The sequence below is a fragment of the Gymnoscopelus microlampas genome (assembly GCF_963454915.1).
Source record: "Gymnoscopelus microlampas genome assembly, chromosome: 13".
Taxonomy (NCBI): Eukaryota; Metazoa; Chordata; class Actinopteri; order Myctophiformes; family Myctophidae; genus Gymnoscopelus; species Gymnoscopelus microlampas.
This window is the reverse complement of record NC_139950.1, coordinates 4,946,478-4,970,393: the sequence shown is the minus strand read 5'-3', so window position 1 is coordinate 4,970,393 and position 23,916 is coordinate 4,946,478. Positions and strand designations below refer to the sequence as shown.

The window sequence follows — 23,916 nt, the reverse complement described above, 5'->3', positions numbered from 1 at the left end:
TATTATACTGTATTTAGCCAAGGTAGTGTTTTTCTTTTTTAATTGAGTGACATTAATACGGTGTGAAGCTGCTAATAAGTTTAGCGTTGACATTGTCGTCCACCCAGATTGACACAGAAACAGGAGATAGGCTCCTGCCCTATGGGCCACATGGCTGGCAAGGCTTAGTCTTGGTTTCCTATAAATTAAAAGGCAATTGTGTGGAGTGTGCAATCAATGTACGTATGTGTGAAATGGTTCTCAGCTATGACAATCAGATACATTCAGACGATTACCATCACTTTACTCTAATGCAGCTCGTTTAAAACCAGGACAAGACAACACTTATGCCATAAAGACAACACTTATGCCATATCACAACATTACAATATCAAAAATCACAGAAGTTATCAAGTCTCATATCACTGTAGATATAATATGGATATATTGCCCATGCAGCCCTCATTGAGACCAACCTGCCATTCTTGACGTGAGAGTTACAAGGATCCATGCCTTCCTATGTCTTCGGCTTGAATCCTTCAACCAATGCAATATGACCTGCAGTTTTTGCACATTCACACATGCAATGACACACGCATGAACGCGCATACACACAGTTAACCAGGCTAATCGTGTGATTTATTATTTTAAGTTGCCTTTCTGGACCTGTCTGTCTACTCTCAATAGTAAAGTAGCCTGTAGGCCTAAATCCAACTACCGTAGTGAGGTACGTATGCGTGCACTCCAACTACGTGCAGACTCGACAAGAATATATTTTTTAATGGGCGTGGCTAGTGATTCATAAAGTTATGCCCCTCGATCAGCTATTTTCACTATTTCCCTCTTTTTTTTTTTTTTTTTACAGCTATAACAAGTTTGGGACATACAAAGTTTCCAACCGACAGCAACAAAATGCTATTTAGTATAATCAGTTTCCATCAGTTGTTTGTCATCACTGTCAGATGATCATTTTGTTTCAAAGAAAACATTATTCTGTGTTGCTTATTGTGCTAATATATTAAAATACTAGCTGAATCACATGCAGTGAAGTTTCTAAAAACACTGTGGTAGCCTATTATGTGCTTAATATGAAAATAATTTGGAAACTTAAGGAATTTGTTGTGAAACCAGAACAAAAATGTACCTTCATTGCTTACTTTGCTTACTTTCCTATGCCTATAGAGCACCGAAGTCTGACGTAATTTATGCATCCTACCCGGGTCCCGTTCCCCCCCCCTATTCTGAATTCCCATAGACGTGTTTAATATCGCGTCAAATAAGAACTGTGTTCCAAAAATAAACAAATGATCCCGGCGGTTTGACTCTTAGCTCTTCCCCCAGCTCTGAAGCCACAGTCGCGGATCCTGGAGCCACAGGCTGCGCTGCAGAAGCCACAGACTGCGCTGATGAAACCCCAGCCTGATAAGGCCCCAGGTTGCGCCTCTGCAGGCCCAGACATCGCTGCCTTCTGATCAGCTGACTGTCCCCGCCTCGCTCTGCCCCACTCCTCCTCCTCAGGGCCGCTGTCAGAGCGTGAGGTTTGAGCGTCTGCGCTGCCACCACCTGACTGTGCTCTATGCGGGCACGGGCATGCATAATGTTTATGGCCAACATCACCTCACTCAAAACATTTCATTTGTCCTGAGCACCATGTAAGAACCCTTGTTGTATTTAACTCTAAATGAAACATCTAGTGTTTACTGTTTGCGATGGAGAATCCAAAATCATAAATACTTGTCTCCTCAAAGAGTGAATGTGTTTCAGTCTTGCATCCTTACAGCCAAGAGTGACCATTTAAAATCCACTAGCAAATTTACCAAACCTCCGCAATTTACGCTCTAACTGTGCGTTATCAATGAACGGCGGAACACCAGAGATCGTAATCCGGACACACTGAAATAAACTCTCTTGCCATGATCATGCGAGACAGATGTGAAAAGGGAAGAAAGTAGAATCCACACAAACCAAACTTTCCAAACTCCAACTCACGCACTCTCACACACACACATATACACACTCACTCATCCGCACACCACCGGCGTGTACCCAGCATGCACAGAGCGAGAGAGAGAGAGAGAGAGAGAGAGAGAGAGAGAGAGAGAGAGAGTATACGTTTTATAGTAAATTGTGTTTTGTGTTTTCATTGTTGACCTGTAACAATTTTTACAAGCCTTGGTCAGAATCTCATCGGTCTAAATCTGGGCAATTATCAACGATTATTTGTTTATGCAACATGAGTAGGAGAGACAAAATGCAATTATGAATTATTACAGCATCAAAATGAACACACAGGCACCCCGAGACTTTACCTTGGTCTGCTCCGTTCAAGGTTTTCTGGGAGTATGAGCATGTTAAACTGCTTGTTTAATATGAGGCTGAAAATCAGTCCCCCAGGATGAAATAATATGTAAACTATACATTTCCTGAATTCTTAGGGTCATGTCACCAGTTTTTGTGTTTTATGTTTCTGATGTTTCTCGATGGCACAGGAACAGATAGAACAAATATGATTTAGGCGGAAATTGTGTAAATAAATGTTTTATTCAATGTTCGAAGAGCTCAAAATGATACCAAACATTATATAAAAAACATTGAAATGTGTCCTGAACATGAGCCAATACCAAAATATGCAACCGCGTCCAAAATGGCATTTTTCAATGGGGGAGGGTAACTTCAGCTGCTGATAACACCAATTTAGCTGTGACTCAGGAAGGGTTATCATACCAAAATACTATCTACAGACATAGAGCTTCTCAAAAATTATAAGTAACCTTTGCCACCTTGAGTGATACCGACATCTCGTCTGGCCCATGGACTAAGCTGGTCGTAAATAAAGTGTAAATAAAGTGACTAAAGGAGGGTGTATTTTCTCTAAGCAAAGACGGACATGCAATTCACGAAAGGGTGCATGTGTAAATCCCTGAAATGTGCGGATCACATGTGTATGTCATGATGAATCCGAAGAGTCCGGACGGCTGCCAGCTGATCACAAAATAGCTGAACACAAAGTGGCGATCAGAAACGGTAACATGGAATATGCCATTACAGGAGAGGAGGCATGAATCAGCAGCCACACTTAAATTCATGGACATAGAGAAGGTCAGCCTAGGGGCGGTGACATGAAAAAGCTGCTATTACAGAGAGAAGCACATTGGATTTTTACTTTAAATACAATGGAATCCCACTGGCCTATTTATGTATATATTTATGTATATGTATTTGTTCTGTCTATAATCCCATTCATTATTTGTGCTGCTTTAACGTTAATCCTGGGGCCAATACCATAGGTGCAGGATGCACCACCACAGCGGCATCTAAAGTAGGGGGAGGAGGAGGAGAAACCTCCTCTGACGGTTTATCACCAGACTCAATTTTAACTCTAAATTGCGCCACAATTTTAAGCAATTGGTCCTTGGTGCATTGATTTAAGAGCTCCAACGAGGCAGAGTCTATGAACTACTCTACAGTGACCATCCTGGCTCACGTGTGCTTAGTTACTCCCCAGCTGGCAAACCAAATTTACTAAAAAATAAGTACAAGTGCCCCTCTATTTACCCCCCCAAACTAACTCCACCCGTTCTCATGCCGGTCTGCGGAAGGTATTAACGCACTGAAGGCCTAGCTTATACCAAGGGGTAGGAAAGGCAGCCAGTAGCTGGCTAGCTAGCTGTGCCCCCGAGACAAATGCACACACACTGGTACCCACCTGCTACAGCCGCTCCTTGCACCTACTCCACCCACTGGCCTAAACCCTGCTACATATTTTACCCCCTATAAACTAAGCTAAACCTATAAGCTAAGCCAGTGGTTCTCAACCTGGGGGTCGCGACCCCCAGGGGGGTCGCCAAATAATTTGGGGGGGTCACCAGATTTTTTGGTGAATTTGAAAAAAAAAAATTTTTTTTTTTTTTTTTTTTTTTTACAAAATTTTTTTTTATGTTATCATTAATTCATGTTTTATCAGTTAATTTACTCAATTTACCCACTTTTTGCAAAAATGTTTTGATAATAAACAATTATCAAATAACCTATTATAATTAAATAACCTTCGCGCACACGAACGGGACCGCTCGCACGCGCGAACGGGACCGCACGCGTGCACGCGGGGGGTCGCGGGAAATAATATCATTATTTTGGGGGTCGCGGCCTGAAAAGGTTGAGAACCCCTGAGCTAAGCTAATCCTAAACAGGGACACTCATATTATGTAAAACAAAAAACTAAAACCAGCCAGGCAACCCTCCTTTGTCTATAAGCACAACATAACCAGGAAAACCTCCCCACCGCACAAACTTAATCAAATACTACTATAAACAAAACAAATTAACTGCATCTCCCAAACAAAAAGCGTGCAAGACTACTTTATTTCGCTACTCATCGGACCGTTGCCCATTGAACAAACAGGACTGCAAGGGAATCCCGGAAATTCACTTGATTAACAAAAGCACGGTGCAAACGAGCCATTAATTAACTGTCAATTGAACAATTGACTCAAACAAATGCAGAATGTATGAATGGGACTTGACTTACACAAACTTTCTGCTAAAAATGAATAAAAATTTAAACGGAACGAGCCCCCATTCGTGCCTCTGGCCTAGGTGTGCCAGGGAACATAGCAAAAAAACAGGGGAGACGCAGTGTAAAAAGTAATTTAGCATTTATGAAATGCTCAAAACCAAATAAAAAACTAGAAGTAAACAGATGAAGTGTGGAAATCCGTAAAGTCAGTAATGTAATGCATGAGAGGATTGTGTAGTGTGGGTGAGAGTGTTGTATGTATTAACACAAATGTTGGAAGGAGTGCATGTGGGTGAGGTGTAAAAATCAAGGAACTGCCCAAGGACTGAAGAGCAGGCTTTTTAAAGGGGTGTGAGCACCCGGGCCCAGTTCTGGGGGCTTGGTTTGAGCGTATCTGGTGTGTGTATCTGGTGTGTGTGTTGGTCAGGTCGTTGCACGCCATCTTGTCAAGATGTCACGCCATCTTGTGGTACCTGATGGCACTGCAGCCATCCGGCTCGACAGGAGGAGGTGAAGCTTGTTGGAAGTGAAACATCGTATCCTTTACAGCAGCCATCTTCTTCCTCCATATGCAATCTCCTGCTCTCCAGACTCACAATCCACAATCGGTTCCTTTTAAGAATAATCACAAGCTTTACTATTTTTTTTTTTTTAAATAGACAAAGCATATACAGTAACTCAACTTCTCATATAGTTTACCAGGGATGTACTGTTGGTGGAGCGAAGTGGAGCGTAGCTGCACTACCTCCGAAGGTGCACGCACGCTCGCACATGCACAGCCATGCACGTGCATACCCGCGCGTGTCTCGCGTATCGCTCAAAAACATGCTCGTAGTTTTCGCACCTCACTTACAAAAGCTGCCGACACCGAGTGTCAACAGCGCCTTGAATTAACAGGAATAACAGACCTGGCTGGATGCATATCAATGGTCCATTGTGTGACCTGCAAGTAGCCTACTATAAGTGTCAGATGTTCTGTCTGAAGCAGTCAAAAGAGGTGGATGACAGTGGCTGATGGATTCATTAACTAATTAAATTACAGCTAGGTGACGTTTTCAAGGTAAATGCATATGACAACACTAAAGTGTCCCCATTATGCAAGTAAATAGAATAACATTTGATGTACAGTATATTGTGGGTTAATAAATAGGCTTGCATATTAAAGAGGTTATTTCAATCGGCGATCGCTCACATGTGCGTGTATGCACGAGCGTGGGCACGTGCGCGTGGTGAAGTAAAGAAGACTTTACATCTGAGACAGGACTTGATGGCTCGGCGTGTGAGGCTGGGGCAAATATCACAAACTGGACTACAGCCTGTCTGCTGATGCAGCATCCAGTTCAGTGCTACGTTAACAGAGAGCACAGGACGAACTGGATAGCTGGTCTCACACTGCAGGCACACGTAGTCTCCTTTGGGGCCTGGCTGGGACCAGAATGTATTGATGCAAGGTTTGCAGTAACTGTGTCCACAGGGGATGGACACAGGGTCCCTCAGGATGGAAACACACAGACAGCATCTGACATGGTCTGCAGTCAGACTGGAGCTGAACTCACTGGGGAGAGGAGGGTGACGAGAGAGTGTTAGAGAGAGAACACTACCCTCTAATGACAGAGCTTCCTCACGTCAGCTCAGGAGACCTAATCTGTCTTTTGAAGCTCATGGGCGGATCTATTGACTTGTCACTCTTCAAAGACACACAGCTAGGTGCAGGAGACTCCACTCTATCCTGCTCCACTCTGTAAAGTGTAAACCAAACAGATGTCAAATGCAACTCAGAGGTCAAATTCCATATGCAACTCAGAGGTCAAATTCCATACTTTTATGGCACCGACCGAACTGCTTTGATACCATCAAGTACCAAAAATGCCTTGTCATTCGATACAATAAATAAAATAATGTAAAGTATGCTAAAAGACCAGCAACACACTGAGTTTGAGCAAATAATAGAGTTCATGCATATAAGTTCACTTTACTCTAATGCAGCTCATTTAAAACCAGGAAAAGACAACACAATTCACAATATTACAATATCAAAAATCACAATAGTATTGGTTTCCCATGCATCCTTGTGACCAACCTGCCATCGTTGAGGTGAGAGTTACCAGGATCCATGTTTTCCTATAGCCTATTACAGACTGTCTTTGTCTTGAATCCTTCAACCAATGAGGAATATGACCTGCAGTTTTTGCACATGCACATAGGCAATGACACACACACACACACACACGCACACACACACACACACACACACACACACACACACACACAGTTAACCAGACTAATCAATCTGATTAATTATTTGAAGTTGTCTTTCTGAATGCATCAGTCTACCAAAGTATGTCATCTCAATAGTAAAGTATCCTATTGGCCTAAATCCAACTAGTCGGGTATACGCGTGCGCTTCAAATATATGTGCAAAAATAACATTATAAAACAGGTGCTTGATTCTGACAGTCATTGTAAAACAAATCAAATGTTCATGTATCAGTAATTAAATATGTATCAATATGTATCTGGCTTTCCAAGCCTGTTTGATTTGAGGTCACCAAAACATTACATAATCTTAAATCACTGTTCTTCCTGATTGCTGAGATCCCACAGACTGTCCGCTGATAGGTTGACAACAATAAAACTGCGACATAGCCGCTCCGGGCTATGGGACCGTGACTACAAATTTATAAATCAGCTTTATACGCCGCTGCTTATGCCAAAGTTCAGTTCAGACTGATTGCTGCAACCCAACTGTGCAGAAAATGGATGCAGACAGACAGCATGCATTCTGCTTTATGTATTAAATTAAATTCTGCTTATAAAAATCAGATGTAGTCGCTGGAATATAAATACAAGTTTAAATTACTGTATGAAACGGTCTCTCTTTTTAGGGCCTTGTGTCGTCATTGGGTTTAACACATTTCCTGTTTTCCCGGCCGGATTGGGTCATAATGTTTTAAAAGTAGTTATGCCTTTAAAACACTAGAATGTATAGGGTTCTGTAGTCAAAAGGTTTCAGAAATTAACTCACAAAATCGATATATAAATAGAATATGCACTACCATGGGCATGGGCATGGGCATGCACAATGCATGCCCATGGGCATGCACAATGCATGCCCATGTGCGCAGTAGAATAACTTATAATAAGTCAGATTTTACCTTGGTTATAGCATCTGCTACCACTACTACTATTATTATTATTATTATTATTATTATTATTATTATTATTATTATTATTATTATCATTATTGATATTGTTTTTATTATAATAATTCATGTCATCTCTATTATTGTTTTTGTTATAGAATATTCCCCATATTTTCATCGACACCTTAGTTCCTAAGCTTTAAAGATTTCCATTTTTTCCCCGAAAAATCATGTTTTTTCATTTTGTTTTTTGTTTTTTCATTTTGTTTTATCATGTTTTAAATGTATGTGCAAATAAACTGAACTAAACTAAACTAAACCAAACCAAACCGCGAGTTTGGGTGAATTCACAACACAAGTCAGGTCACGAGACACTACCATACTGGTTCAAAGTTTACTGTAAAAAGAAGATGCACTTACTTCTATATTCCCACACATGACAGAACACTTCAAAAAGTAAGACAGCACTCAGAAGGACAAAAGAAGATGAAGAAAAGAAAAATAAGTGTATTGTTTAGTTGAGGAGTTCAGGAGAATGAAGGTGTTCTTGCTTGGCTCACCTCCGACAGGCAGACCACACCTAGAGGACTCTTACCTTTGTACCAAATGCCAAGGTAAATTAAGGGGCAGGCCATTTACCTCACACATATAGGAAGTAAAGCCAAGTTTTCTATTGTCATCTAGCCCTGTCTGTAACCCTGTGCGCTCGCACGTGCGCGAGCGCGTGTGTGGGTAACCGGAGGGCTTGCCCCAAATCATGCTCACCCCCATTTTCCAAGCAGACCTCTTGCCCCAGTGTCGGTCCAGTCGCCTCGCTCGAGCAGAACCCTCGCCCCCCACAACGATGGTCCACTCGCCACGCCGGTGCAGAACGCTCTCCCACAATTCATATCATAGGGTCCATGGTTGTGCACACAACATCATTTTAAACTAAAATGTGTCTTACCCCCGAACAAAACCAATAGAGAGAATGTTAACACAACAATGCAAATGGGACCATCACCATTTGAATGCTTTCCACCTGGAATGTTCAGATGCCAGCTGATTAGGCCTATTTTGTGCCAGGAACCTCTGTGGAATGCTGTCTGATTGGTGTTGTTTACCATACCTTAGCTCTGGTCCATATCGTTAGAAGGAGTTCTCCTTAACGCTTTGTTACTTTTCAGCCGTTGCCTGCACACCCCCAGTAGCGCAGCCTCTCGTCTCTAGTAAAAATAAAAAATGCACTTTCGCTACTCACCAAAACAAAGACGTTTTAAGATGTTGAAAGCCTACTTTCCTTAGTGGGAACACTCGGAGCCCCCTCCTCACATCTAAAATGCACTTTTTTGCTAGAAAAGAAAATAGTGGTAGTTTCCCCTTGATGTACCATTCCGTGTTCTATTCCGCACAGCTACTATAATCTTCTATTATTGAAGTAGTATGCAGTTCAGATACATTTGGCACTATTGTGTTTTTTCCTATGCAGTTATGTTATAACACCTAGTGACTCCAGGAAACAACATTGATGATGTGTCCAAGTTTGTTTGTGCATCAGTATGTATTGTATTAAAGACGGGGTGCCGTGATTTTCAGTGATCCCCCCCCCCAACACATAATCATCAGGTATTATGGTTATAAGAGGAAGGAAGATTTTTTTCAAAAAAGTGTACAGAAATTGTTAAAATTATGTTTTATGTGGACACGCCTCCAGTTCATTAAGTACACCTGGTTCTCACCTTAGCACCACCCACCTGTCCTAGTCCCTCCTCCTCCTCATGCCCACACCCATAGACATAGACATATAAAGGTAGACGCCTCCTCTGCGGCTCTGAAGCGTATGTAGGACGCGCGCGCTTCCGTTTCCCAAGTTTCCCTTGAGTTTCCTTGGGGGGCAGCTGGAAATTTCCGCATGTGTCACAGAAGGGGGCGTTCAGTAGGCCAATGAGAGGCAGGTGGGGGTGGGACAACTAGATTCTGACAAGTCCCGGAAAAGACGCACTGTGATTGGCCAGTAGTCAACGCGCTGTGATTGGCCAGTGTCCGTCCCCCCCGGAAATATGGCGGCTACCATACCAAGCACGTCGCTCCAATGAACTGCAGAGGCCAATGAGGTATCTATGTTTCTATATCTGTGCCCACACCTGTTGTGTTATGATAATGAGGGGGAGGGTATGTTTTTACTATGTCACTAAAGCGCTGTTTCTCTATTGGCACGTTTGACCCTCAAGGTTTCAGCCTCCAGGAAGAAACTCCAAATAGTCAGAGAAGACATAAAACACCATAAAACCGCCAGTGGGGGGCTTAATGAAGTTCTATCAACCTCATAGACACATGAAAAACAGAAAAAGTGCAAAAACATGGCACCAGCTCTTTAACTAATAACTTTTTTTTTACACAGCCCTCTTTCGTCAAATAAACGGTTACATACATTTGACCTCTTGTGTTGTGTTTGGGGTAGTGCTTTCATATGGATCTCATGTGAGTGAGTCATTAACCACTTGAACACCAACACCCCATTCAATTTGATTAGCACATTGTAATATAAAATAGAAACAATACATATCAAAAGAAAATAAGTTATTGTGCAAGAAAAGGAAGAAGCCAATAGGCATACAGTATTTGGAACCCTTTCCTTAATGGAAGGGGTCAAATAGTATACGTTAAAATAAGGACAATACAAAATAATACAAGCTTACAAGGGGACCAGCAGTGCAATAAAGAAATAAAAACACAAAAACTGTGCAGAAGAAGAAAAAGACAGAAAAACAAATTATAAAGAACCAGTAAATGTCTTGTTTGCATTTTTCTTGTATTAAGAAAATATTAAGAGTATATGACAGCCATTTAAAAGGTTTATACTATTGTAATCGGACACAGGTGCTTCCAAATAATTGTCTGATAGGCCTAGGTTGACTCACTGCACTGGAATGTGAATTGTGAACGATGCCAGCAGCCAGGCTGCAGGTGACCAGCAATGTGCAAATCAGTGTGACAGACAGGCCCCGCAAAATCACCCTTGTTAATACTTAATCTGCATGTATTTGATTATTTTGCTTGTTAAAAGCAACATTTTATTGAGACAAGACAGTAATATGGGTGCACAATGAAAATGTGTAAATATCTCAATAAAAATATATTAATAGAATAAATGAATATTATTATGTTGCATGAATACCCTGCTGTGTAGAAATACATGGAACGGTCCGACTGTACCGGCCCAGCAGTCTGTGGTAATCATTCTATTCAATGGGTTACACTTTTGGTGTGGCACACAGCAGATGGCACGAGGACCAATTAAATTGAATGCTGCTCTTAGAACACATTCCAGCCCTATAAGTCACATCTGCCTCCTGGTCAGACAGCTCCCTCTGCAGGCTTATGGATGCAGCGCATGCTTGAGCACACAGGAAGAAAACATTGTACAGATCCATTTAAACATACTGTACAGTTACATTTCTACAAGCAGTTGGACATTGGTTGTGAACATCTCTCACCTCTCAGCAGTGCACATGCCCCAGCCTACATCGTGGAAATGTTTTACCCTGGTACGCTACTTATGAAACTGGAGCTCACTCTCACTGGACCAGCTGGCTGCACCGGGTATCTCACAAGCCTTCACCTCCTCACTCAACCTCTCAGCCATCTTCTCTCATTAGACACCTGGGATGATGCTTGGTTGGCAGCCACCATCTGGGCTTCAATCCACCAACTATATTCTAATTTGGCTACAAAAAAAATGATTCTTTCAATTAAACAAAGACCAAACTTGAAGTACCGGTAATAGTTTTTGGAGCCATGGAAGACAGATTAAAAGTCAGTGCCCAGCCCTAGCCAAGTCAAAAACCTTGTTGTAGTCATAGACTCAGACCTGAATTTAAACAGCCACATTAATACAATAACAAAGTCAACCTACTATCACCTCAGAAATATATCACGGATTAAAGGACATACTAAACGTGTTGAAGCAGCATTTAGTTTTTATGTTCCACATATCTGGAACAAACTCCCACAACTAAAGACCTGTTTGCCATTTTTAAAGGTATTTTAAGGGTTTCAAGTAAATATCCCTTTATTTTTCATTTCCTACATTTTGTTTTTAATTATTATTTCAAAAGAAGATCGAATGAATTTCATAAAGAAATTCCAGGAATTAGAAAAAAAGATCTAAGTATTGAAAATAGCATATCTACATAAGCTCACAACACGTTGCATCGCGACACGGTCTGAGCTTGTAGATCGGCTATTTTCACTAGTTTGGTTCCCGGGGAGACATCAAATTTGTCTTTTGGGTCTCGAGCTAAAAAGTTTGGGAACCACCATGCTAGAGAACCCAGTATCCCACCTGTCTGTCTGTGTGCTGGAGGACCAGGTACCCCACCTGTCTGTCTGTGTGCACCTGGATCCTCTTGTATGCAGTGACAAGTCCTGAGCACCTCTACTGCAAATATCCAAAACACCACAACACTATTAAACATCCTACCCTTCAACTATAAATGTCTGTGTCATTACAGTTCTCAGATAGTGTCCATACTCACTCAGAAACGTGTTGAAATGTCTCACACTCTCCTCTTCTCCAGGCTAGCATGTTAGTTGACCAGCAGCCACAGCCCACCTTGTACTTATTAATGTCAGCTGTTTATGGTAGAAATACTGAGTGAAAACCCCACAGCTCCAAACACACTAACTGTCCTGTTTTTAACAGGACTACACGCTTTTATATTCTCACTGATCCCTGGCTCTTAATTTGGTGACATTCATCAGATTATAACGAACACTTAAACATCTCTGTTTTCACCCGTTTCTCTCACTCTAAGACTGTTTTCCTTCCTCCTTTTTTACTCCCTCCCCCTCACAGAACCTGGGAGGTAGACTAGAGTTGACAGACACCTGGCTCGCCAACAGGGACGGAGTAAGACTCACAGGGGCCCCTGGGCCAATTATCTTTGAGGGCCCCCCCACTATACCCAGAATGAGCAGTCAGGTAACTGGTAACTTGGCCCAATGGTCAAGGCTCCAAGAACAGACAGAATGCAGTAATACAAGTTTTGTACATTTATTTACCTCCAAAAATCACCAATCTGTGCAAGATGATATGTACAGTGTAACCCAGGTAAAATAGAAAAGTAAGACTGGGCCAAAAAATATATGAAAATAAGGAAATACTTGAAGGCAAACTAAGAAAAATAACAACCCAAACGCTTGAGGCTATACTAAACCTTAGTACAAAGGCCCTGGCAGCTCTCCCTGCGTGTTGTCTCCTTCCTAGCCCAAGCTCAACTGAACTCAACCTTCGGCAGCCTCCCTTTAATGCCAGGTGAGACATGACACAAACAAATCAACAATCATTTTGGCATTAATTAATTCAAACAACGTTAACTTATGACCCATGAATTATCTACACAATTATCATATACCTAGCACTAAGGTAAAAGTGCAGTATATCAGCTACCTACTTTATTAAACAGATGAGACAAATAGGAAAATCAAATGAGCAAGAGCTAAAACAAAATTGATTAAATTGATTAATTGAAAGGAAGCAGCTGAGTAGATGTGTTCATGTCCCTGTTAATGTCTATAAGGCACGGAATGCCCTGTGACAGTAGTTATCACATTTGTGGTTCAGTTTGTTCTGAGAGTGGGTAAGTCAATCAGTTGGGTGAGGCTGATAACTGAATTCCCCCCACCACGGGATCAAACAGTTTTAGTTATTATATCATTCACACCTGCCTCTCCAGATTTTTGGGGCAACATCTGAAGATTTTCAGGAGAATTTATAATTCAGAATGCAACTTCTTCCTCCTCTTCTTCCTCCTCCTACCGGAAATCTCCAGATGCTCTCCACACTCACTATCCACAATCGGTTCCTTTTAAGAATGATCACAAGCTTATTTAGTTGTGCATTTGATCTAAACTTGACAGACATAAAAACAAAAGACTAAGCACATATCCATAGTTTAGTATTGTTTCAATGGAAAAAGAAAATAAAGCTATTTCACAACAGACATTAATGCCCCAATAGCCACAGATCTGCACAAACATTGCACTCACCTCTTTGATCTCCTCCATTCTCCCACAGTTCCAGAGTCTTGTGTCTTCATTGATCTGCACCAGGGTGTGTTTCTGCAGTGCTGGGACGGTGTAGTGATGCGCAAGATGATTCTCACAGTAGGAGGCGCTACACGTAAGACAAGTCTTGATGGCTGGGCGTGTGAGGCTGGAGCAAATATCACAAGCTACATCTCCAGATGCAGCCTGTGGCAGAGTGGGACAGGCTGGACTACAGACTGTCTGCTGATGAACCTGCAGCATCCAGTTCAATGCAACGTTAACAGAGAGCTCAGGACGGACTGGATAACGTTTCTCACACTGGAGGCACACATAGTCTCCTGCAGGGCCTGGCTGGGACCAGTAGGTATTGATGCAGTGCTTGCAGTAACTGTGTCCACAGGGGATGGTCACAGGGTCCCTCAGAATGGAAGAGCACACAGAGCATCTGACATGGTCTGCAGTCAGACTGGAGCTGAACTCACTGGGGAGAGGAGGGTGACGAGAGAGTGTGTTACAGAGAGAACATGACATGGGGTTAGAGTGAAAGACAGAAGAAACATTACAGTGTACTATAACATTCTAATCTCTGATGACCGAGCTTCCTCACCTCAGCTCAGGAGACCTAATCTATTTTTTGAAGTTGAAGAGTCGATCCATGGACTTGTCACTCTTCATGGACACACAGCTGGGAGAGGGACAGTCTGAGCTCTCCTTCTGGATCCTGAAAACCATGTAGATGTTAACATATCTGGTCTCAATACAGTGCAATCTACAAAGCCGATCAACATCATACAGTATTTTGTTGTGCATGGTGCCAGCGTGTTCAACAAAGCCCCTTGTTGAACAAGCTGGCTAAAGGCCTCAATTCCTGAATATCTTTCATATCGGTCAATGACAATTAGTTCTCAGCTAAGGGGGCCTTGGCCTGAAAAAGATTGAAGACCCCTGTCCTATGCAAATACACCTGTATAGGACAAACATACAATCATCAACAATAATTAACTACTATTATTTATATTATCAATATTGTCATTATTCATAGTTTATGAGCCGTCTAGTTTGTACAACCTGAGGTATTTTGAATTTTCTCACCGTGATGATTGTGGATAAGGGACATCTCCTTTAAAGTTAGGAGGGTGACCCATGGACCAGTCACTTTTCATGGACACATAGCTATGCGCACGAGACCCGCACAAGCTGAACCACTCTGATGCAAACTGAAACCAAACACAGAGATTTATACTGACAACCAAAGCATCATCATCATCATCATCATCATCATCAACAACAACAACAACAACAACAACAACAACAACAACAACAACAACAACAACAACAACAACAACAACAACAACAACAACGTACACACCTGCTGCTCTGTGGACCTGCTGAAGTGTTACCACCTTTATGTCTAACCTTATGTACATACTGTACCAGATGGATTATGCTATGTGTTGATTTTTGCGTCTCCTAGATGATTTTCTTTACTGTTTGATTTTCTCTTTCTGAAAATAACAAATTTCACCCACTTCTTTATACCTGTAAACCTGTGATGTGACAATAAAGTTGTAATAATAATAATGCATAATACATTATCATTATTATTATTGTTATTATTATTACTATATTATTACGGGCTCGAGTCTGTCCGTCGCCCCCCAGCCGAGGGACCACCGTGTTTTCAGACTGTCACCACAGTCATAATTGATATTTTGTTTATCAATTACTTAAAAAATCAATTACTTCTTGTTGTATTCTCACCATGTTGAGTGTGGATAAGGGGCTTCTTTAAAGTTGTGCGGTAAGTGCATGGACCAGTCACTTTTCATGGACACACAGCTAAGTTCAGGAGACTCCACTCTATCCTGCTCCACCCTGTAAACCACACAGAAGTCAAATGCAACACAGAGGTCAAATTCAATACTTTTATGGTACCGACTGTACATTAGTGTCCGGGTCCGATTTGGACCCGTGAAGAGCTCTAGTTAGTACAACACACATACTGTATAGTAACCCACAGTAGCCACGTGAAAAACTGAAAACTACACAAAAAGACTGACAGACAGACAAAATAAAACATCATGGTATTTGTTCAAAAATACTGTGATTATTCCGAGTGGTGGGAGGACAATTGGTGCTTTCACAAAAATATTAACAGACTGAGATTTTCGATATATAATCAGCAGTAAGGCATATATAAGTGGGTAAGACAAATAATAGAATAGTCTCAACGATTGTCACTTTACTCTACACAAACACTAAACTGTCATTACACCTTGGTAAAACAGAATCCATTCTTTTTGGGTCCAAACATAGTACATTACTTAGTAATGTAAATGCAAATGATTTCAAGGTCAGAGTTGACGATACAGTAATCTCAAGCAAAGAAGAGAGGTTACCTATTTGGGCTGAATTCTTGCAGTTTCGTCTAGCACCAGGCTATTATTGACAACAAACTGACAGGTAAAAAATGGCATCAGTAATGTAAATGCTAATTATTTCAAGGTCAGAGTTGACAATATAGTAATCTCAAGCAAAGAAGAGGTTAGAATTCTTGCAGAGCCGTCCGGAACAAGGCTAGTGTTCTTGACACAAAATTGACAGGTGAAAAATGTCATCAAAAGTGATCAAAAAAGTAAATCAAAGATTTTTGGGCAGAATTTCCTCTTTTGTCAACAAAAGTGCTCTCAAGACTCTTGCTGGAGCACTCATTCAATGCCACTTTGACTATGCTTGCACCTCCTGGTTCTCCAACATCTCAATGTCACAAAAACTAAGCTTCAGACCTCCCAAAACAAACTGTCTCAAGGTAGAAGACAGGGTTAAGCAATTAAACATGGGATTGTTTTTTAAGACACTCAAAAGGGCAATGCCCTCAATGTCCTCAACACCCTCATACCTGACTAACTACTTCTCCAAAGTGAGTGACTCCCACACTCACGATACTAGCCATAGCAAGGAGAGACGTTCACTGCCGACATTTTTCCCTTTTCTCCTTTGTACATATAGTGTATTATATTTGTTGATATGTATTATTGTGTTATTTTTATGATATGTTAGATGAATTGAATACGTAGGACCAAAATGTTTTATCCTTTCAGCCTTAATGTCTGACTGTACGTGCTGTTTACATTTCTGATTAATAAAGTATTCAATCAATCAAAACTAGAATGGAACTCATTTAAAACCAGCAAAAGACAACCCTTATGCCATATCACAATATTACAATATCAAAACCCCAGAAGATATCAAGTCTCATATCACAATAGATTGATATATGGATACATTGCCCATGCAGTCCCTCATTGTGACCAACCTGTCATTCTTGATGTGACGGTTACCAGGATCCAAGTATTCCAATGGTGGTTACAGCATAAAGGGCCGTTCACATCAAACACGATAACTATAACGATAATTATAAATATGTCGTTGTAAAAAAATAGTTCTAACTGAAGTGGATGGGCACAGTCCACACACCACAACTGTGATGACATCTATAGTCCTGAACGATATTGTTTGGATCACTTTCAGTGATTTTATGAACAATAGAACCATTGACAGCCAATGAAAATCCATAAGATGCTCATATAATTATATTAGTCGTGCTTGGTGTGAACGACCTTTCAGTCCTCGCGCGCGCGTGCGCACACACACACACACACACACACACACACACACACACACACACACACACACACACACACACACACACACACACACACACACACACACACACACACACACACACACAGTTAAACAGGCTAATTATTTTAAGTTGCCTTTCTAGACCTTTCTGTCTACTATATCGCCTCAAAACTTGAGGTCACGAAAACATTAGATAATCCTCATTCACTGTTCTTCCTGATTGCTGAGATCCCACAGACCGCCTGCTGATTGGTCATGAACAATAAAACTGCGACATACTGTAGCCGCTCTGGGCTATGGGACCGTGACTACAAATCCCATAGTACGACTACGCAGATGTGGTAAAAATGCTAATAAACATCTTTACATTTGGGGAAAGAACATTTTGCTTGATTCGTCCCTGCTCATGTCAAAGTGCAATTCCCATGCTCAATTTCAGATTGATTGGTGCAACCCAGCTGTGCAGAAAATGTATGTAGACAGACAGACAGACAGACAAACAGACAGACAGACAGACATTCTACTTGTATCCAATTCTGCTTATTAACAGATGTAGCATGTAGTTGCAGGAATATAAATTCAAATTGAAATTACTGTAGCCTATGAAATAATCTCCCTTTATAGCTAAGGCCTTGTCGTCATTTGGTTTTAACACATTTACTGTTGTCCCGGTCAGATTGGGTCAGTTTTAAAAGCAGTTATGCTTTTAAAACCTTAGAAGGTTGGGGTTCTGTCGTCAAAATCTTTCAGAAACTAACTCACAAAATCAGTAAATATATAGAATATCAATCTTCTGCCCATGGTAAATTCTACTGCGTCACTAACCTCTGTGGCACGAGTTTGGGTGCATTCACAACAGTCAGGTCACAAGACACTACCATAAAAGGCTGGTTCAAAGTTTACTGCAGAATATGGACAAAAAAAAAGAAAAAAACGTTGAGGAGGTCAGGAGAAATAAGGTGTTTTTGCTTGACTCACCTCCAACAGACAGAGAGGCAGACCACACCTCCTGGATCCTTACCTTAACCTTTGTACCAAAGAGCCTTGGTAAATTAGGTTTCCAATCCCCATGCTTCACCACTTCTATGAAAAATGGAGCATAAAATGGTCTCCCATGTGGCCATGGTAACCTCTTCCCGCCCCATTTGGTGAGCTCAAGCCAATAGTATGTGTGAACGTTGTGAGATTCTTGTCTCCTAAAACGTAATTCACACTGAGCAATATAGCTATAAAGATATCTATAACTATATAATTCACCATTGTATTTATTTTATAGTTGGTGTGAACTCTGCCATCCGCTTGGCTTTTAAAACTATAATTTTTATAGTTATAGTGCTCAGTGTGAATGGCCCTTAAAGGGGCAGGCCATTTACCTCACTCACATACAGGAAGTCAAGCCAGTGTGTATGTGTGTGTGTGTGTGTCATGTGTGTCAAAAATTAAAACACAGAGCAAACAAAGATAAACTCTCTCTCTCTCTCTCTCTCTCTCTCTCTCTCTGAGTGCGTGGGGATCTCATTTTAAATAAGCCACTGTGCTTTTATGAGTGATCCAGTTTAGAGGACCTATCAGTGTGAATTGTACTTCCATGTAGGCTACTGTTTCCATGTCTTTTCTAAATAAAGTGCTTCAATCAAACAATGGCAGATTCGTCTGGAACCAGCTAGTCTGCTTAGGCTGCCTGTGGTGCACTCCGCCATTTTGGGCCGGGTGCAACCACAATGCTCCAGCAGGCCCAAGATGCCCGCTGATGTGCTCAGGATATGTCAGGGATGCTCCGGCAGGGCAGGGAGCAGCATGTCTCAGGCTCAGCAGCTCCTCAGGCTGCGCAACCCCAACTGGGTTTTTGCTGCTCCAGGTGACCTACGGGTCCAGTTGAAGGCCAACCGGTGGGGTAGGGCTAGACGGGAAGAATATTATTATTAAGTAATATTATAACTAACTTAGTTATGGTAGTTATAATGTGCAGTTCCACTGAGTTTATAATGCATTATGACCAGCACGTTATAAACATTGTTATAAGCATCGTTCATGATTATAAACATTTATAACACGTTTTATAATGTGTTATAAGCACATTATAATGCATATAAATGTGCTTATAATGCATTATAGACCCAACCTTTAAATAAAGTGTTACCGGAATGTGTTGGTCCGGACGGGTTCTGTGAATGTGATGTCAGAGTACGTCTGAGGTTTAAGGTTTAAGGTAGTTTGAGATGTTAGACAGTATTGGTATCGTCTCCTTCCAACCAGTGAGTCTGTGAGATCATCAACTACGCTGTTTGACCTTTCAAACTTTGACACAGTTCTGTGTCATACATACACCTGGGGTTACACATCCTGGTTTTAGAAATTAAATTGGTGATCTGATTAAGTGCAGTTTACAATTTACAATTTAGGCATGTACCTGTCACCTGCATGTTCTCTCTGTCACCTGCATCCATAAACCTCCTCTTGCCTGGAAGCTCCATCTTCAGCATCCTCCTCCCAATGCATCCCTCATCCCTCCTCTGCACAAGTCCAAACCATCTCAACCTCCTATCTATCCATCCATCCATCCCTCCTCTGCGTCTACACATGTCCAAACCATCTCAACCTCGCCTCTCCTGTTTTATCCCCAGCCTTCTAACCTGTGCTGCTGATCCTCTAATGTCATAATGTCATTTCTGATCATGTCCCTCCTTGGACGGTATTAGTGTACCTATACACTATACCAGGAAAACATACCTTTCATGAAGTGTGTTTTCTTACCAGACCTGCGTAGTAGTAGTAGTAGTAATAAGTAAGTATTATAATGTTCTTATTGTGTTTATGTAATGTGTAAAGCATGCACTGACTACTGATAATACCCAATAATTGAAATGCCAGTCTCCAGGTTTAGGACACTGATTTAATTCATGAAGAAGTACTATTATTTAAAAATGTGTTGCATATTGGCATAGACCAGTGGTTCTCAAAGTGGGGACCGGGGGCCCCTGGCACAACATATTTTCAGAAGGGGGTCCCTGACCAAATTCATATCAATTTGTGGGTCCTTGACATGAAAAAGTTTGAGAACCACTTAGTGAATATTAGGTAATATTAGTACCAAATTAATAGAATTACTTGTACATCTTACTTTTAATCAAGTTGTCCTTCCTCTGCAATTCTGCATCTAAATTCCAAGTGCTCAAATATTGTCACTGATAGTTTCCCTACCTCTGTAGCACAAGGGATGTGTCAGAGTTTTGTTGGGAACATTTACACACTATCTAAATTCTAAATGGATTAACTTCTCACTCACAGCTTGCATATACAAAACTTTAGAGGTTTGGTCCCATATTGAGCTGGTAAATCACCTGGTCGCGGAATTCAATTTCATTTTCATTCTGCAAATGAAAATAAAATTGAAATCCGCGACCGGATGGTTTACCAGGCTAGTCCCATATACCCCCCTATATGAAGATTACTCAATGCTGACAGCTGGTCAGCAGGTGGTTTCATGGATGTATGTATATAGACACTATTTTGGACCAACATTTCCCACTTCAGCCAAAAAGGCCCTTTTGGCATCACAATGTTAAGGTGGCACCATTGTTATTGTTGACTTCGTTTTATGCATTCGAGTAACAGATTGCAATTTACATCTAGAACCACACTGTGGTGCCAAACATCAGCTGATTAACCTGCTGAATTGAAGTATTTAGAACGATTCAGACATCACCAGGGCAGTCAGGAATTAATTTATTTTATCATGGGTTCTCAATAATTATTTTTATACCAGGATTTTGGTGACCCCACACTTATTATATAGTTCAATCTCAAACTTGAAAATATAGCTGCAAGCAGCAATGAGCGGTTTCGAGAAAACTGGCAGAGTGGCAGACTGGCAGACTGTGACAGAGTGGCAGACTGGCAGACTGTGACAGAGTGGCAGACTGGCAGACTGGAAGACTGTGACAGAGTGGCAGACTGGCAGACTGGCAGACTGTGACAGACTGTGGCAGACTGGCAGACAGACAGACTGTCGCAGACTGGCAGACTGGCAGACTGGCTGACTGGCAGACAGACAGACAGACAGACAGACAGACAGTGACAGAGTGGCAGACTGGCAGACTGTGACAGACTGGCAGACTGTGACAGACTGGCAGACTGGCAGACTGGCAGACTGTGACAGAGTGGCAGACTGTGACAGAGTGGCAGACTGGCAGACTGTGACAGAGTGGCAGACTGGCAGACAGACAGACTGTGACAGAGTGGCAGACTGGCAGACTGGCAGACAGACAGACAGTGACAGAGTGGCAGACTGGCAGACTGGCAGACTGTGACAGAGTGGCAGACTGGCAGACAGACAGACTGTGGCAGACTGGCAGACAGACAGACAGTGACAGAGTGGCAGACTGGCAGACTGTGACAGAGTGGCAGACTGGCAGACTGTGACAGAGTGGCAGACTGGCAGACTGGCAGACTGTGACAGAGTGGCAGACAGACAGACAGACAGACAGACAGACAGACAGACAGACAGACAGACAGACAGACAGACTGTGACAGAGTGGCAGAGTGGCAGACTGGCAGACAGACAGACAGTGACAGAGTGGCAGACTGGCAGACTGTGACAGAGTGGCAGACTGGCAGACTGGCAGACAGACAGACTGTGGCAGACTGGCAGACTGGCAGACAGACAGACAATGACAGAGTGGCAGACTGGCAGACAGACAAACTGTGACAGAGTGGCAGACTGGCAGACTGACAGACAGACAGACAGACAGACAGACAGACAGTGACAGAGTGGCAGACAGACAGACTGTGACAGAGTGACAGAGTGACAGAGTGGCAGACTGGCAGACAGACAGACAGTGACAGAGTGGCAGACTGGCAGACAGACAGACAGACAGACAGACAGACAGACAGACAGACAGTGACAGAGTGGCAGACTGGCAGACAGACAGACAGTGACAGAGTGGCAGACTGGCAGACTGGCAGACAGACAGACAGACAGACAGACAGACAGACAGACAGACAGACAGACAGACAGACAGACAGACAGTGACAGAGTGGCAGACTGGCAGACAGTGACAGAGTGGCAGATTGGCAGACAGACAGTGACAGAGTGAGAGAGAGGCAGACAGACAGACAGACAGGCTACCAGGAGTATGTTTGTAACAAAGTAAGAATTCCAAATAATGATCACCTCAATGCATTGTTGGGGACAGGGATCAAACCAGCGACCTATGGATTCACAGGCTGCCTCTCTTCTTATTGAACTAGAAATATAGCCTCCCTGATGGTGTCTGTTGATATCTATAGGTTTTTCAGTCCGTTATGAACCAAGCCTCTGTTTTGCTAACTACTCTAGATTACTGGTTGACAAATATTTAGCAATAAAGTTTTGTTTTGTGTTCTTGGAATGGAAAGTAGTGAAAATAGTTGATCTACAAGCTGACAATGTGTTGCTATCTGAAAAGTTGTGAGATTGTAGATTGGCTATTTTCACAAGAAAGTATGTTGTACATAAAAAAACAACTAATCTCAAAAAAGCATTTCATGTTATTGTTTAAAAGTTGCACATGTCTGAATTAACAGGGTCATGTTTTGTACAATGCAATTTAAATGTAAACTGTAATCAGTGGGATTTGAACCAGGGACCTTCGGCACATGAGGCTCACACTCTACTGGTGGAGCTATTGAATCCACAGGATCAGACAGTGAGAAAGGAGAATCTAACAAAACAAAACAAAAGGGCGAATGAAGTACGTCATGCATTAAAAATAACTACTTTCAAGTACACATTTCTCGTTATTTTTAACAATTGCACATGCATTTATTGATACAGTCATGTTGTGTGCAATGCAATTATAAGTCTACATGAGGTGGGATTCGAACCAGCAACCCTGTGGTTTCAAGGCAGATTAAGCGATCAAGCTATTGAACCAACACACCTGAACCTGTGAAAAAGGGCCTCAAACATTTATTTGACACAGTTTCACGCAAATTGCTCAGAAATCCTTGGTTTCAATGTTTTTCAAACTGCTCAATACATTTCGGAATGGAAACTAGTGAAAATAGTCGATCTACAAGCTCACAACGCGTTGCTATCTAAAAAGGTGTGAGATTGTAGATCAGCTATTTTCACAAGAAAGTATGTCATACATAAAAAACAACTACTCTCAAAAGCAATTCATGGTATTGTTTAAAAATTGCACATGTCTGAATTAACAGGGTCATGTTTTGTATAATGCAATTTAAATGTAAACTGTGACGAGTGGGGTTTGAACCGTGGACCTTTGGCACATGAGACTAACACTGTATTGATTAAGCTATTCAATCCACAGCCTTGGTCAGTGAGAAGGGAGAATCCAACAAAACAAAACAAAACAAAAGAGGGAATGAAGTACATCATACATTGAAAACAACTACTCTCAATAAGCGTTCATTTAACAATTGCATGTTTATTCATTGATACAGTCATGTTGTGTGCAATGCAATTGAATTGAGGTCTGCATGAGGTGAGATTTGAACCGGCGACCCTGTGGTATCAAGGCAGATGATTAAGCCATTGGGCCAACAGACCCGAACTGATGAAAAGGGAGTTCACACACATGACACACTTTCACGCAAATT

At 41.8% G+C, this 23,916-nt stretch overlaps 2 protein-coding genes across 2 annotated transcripts in view; both read right to left on the bottom strand.

The window, feature by feature from the left end:
- The window catches only part of LOC311058176 (uncharacterized protein), a gene marked incomplete at its 3' end in the record, with an annotated part of 66,746 nt that extends 66,111 nt beyond the window's left edge, over positions 1-635 (bottom strand). The window contains exon 1 of the mRNA XM_084075527.1: positions 456-635. Within this exon, the coding sequence (XP_083931653.1) occupies positions 456-490 (35 nt within the window). The 5' untranslated portion in view covers positions 491-635. The remainder of the gene's footprint in view (positions 1-455) is intronic.
- A 12,557-nt stretch (positions 636-13,192) lies between these two features.
- The window catches only part of LOC311058175 (uncharacterized protein), a gene marked incomplete at its 3' end in the record, with an annotated part of 36,760 nt that continues 26,036 nt past the window's right edge, over positions 13,193-23,916 (bottom strand). The window contains exons 8-12 of the mRNA XM_084075526.1: positions 19,153-19,213; positions 18,491-18,509; positions 15,430-15,543; positions 13,669-14,149; positions 13,193-13,249 (exon numbers count right to left, since the gene is read on the bottom strand). Of these exons, the coding sequence (XP_083931652.1) occupies positions 13,193-13,249; positions 13,669-14,149; positions 15,430-15,543; positions 18,491-18,509; positions 19,153-19,213 (732 nt within the window). The remainder of the gene's footprint in view (positions 13,250-13,668; positions 14,150-15,429; positions 15,544-18,490; positions 18,510-19,152; positions 19,214-23,916) is intronic.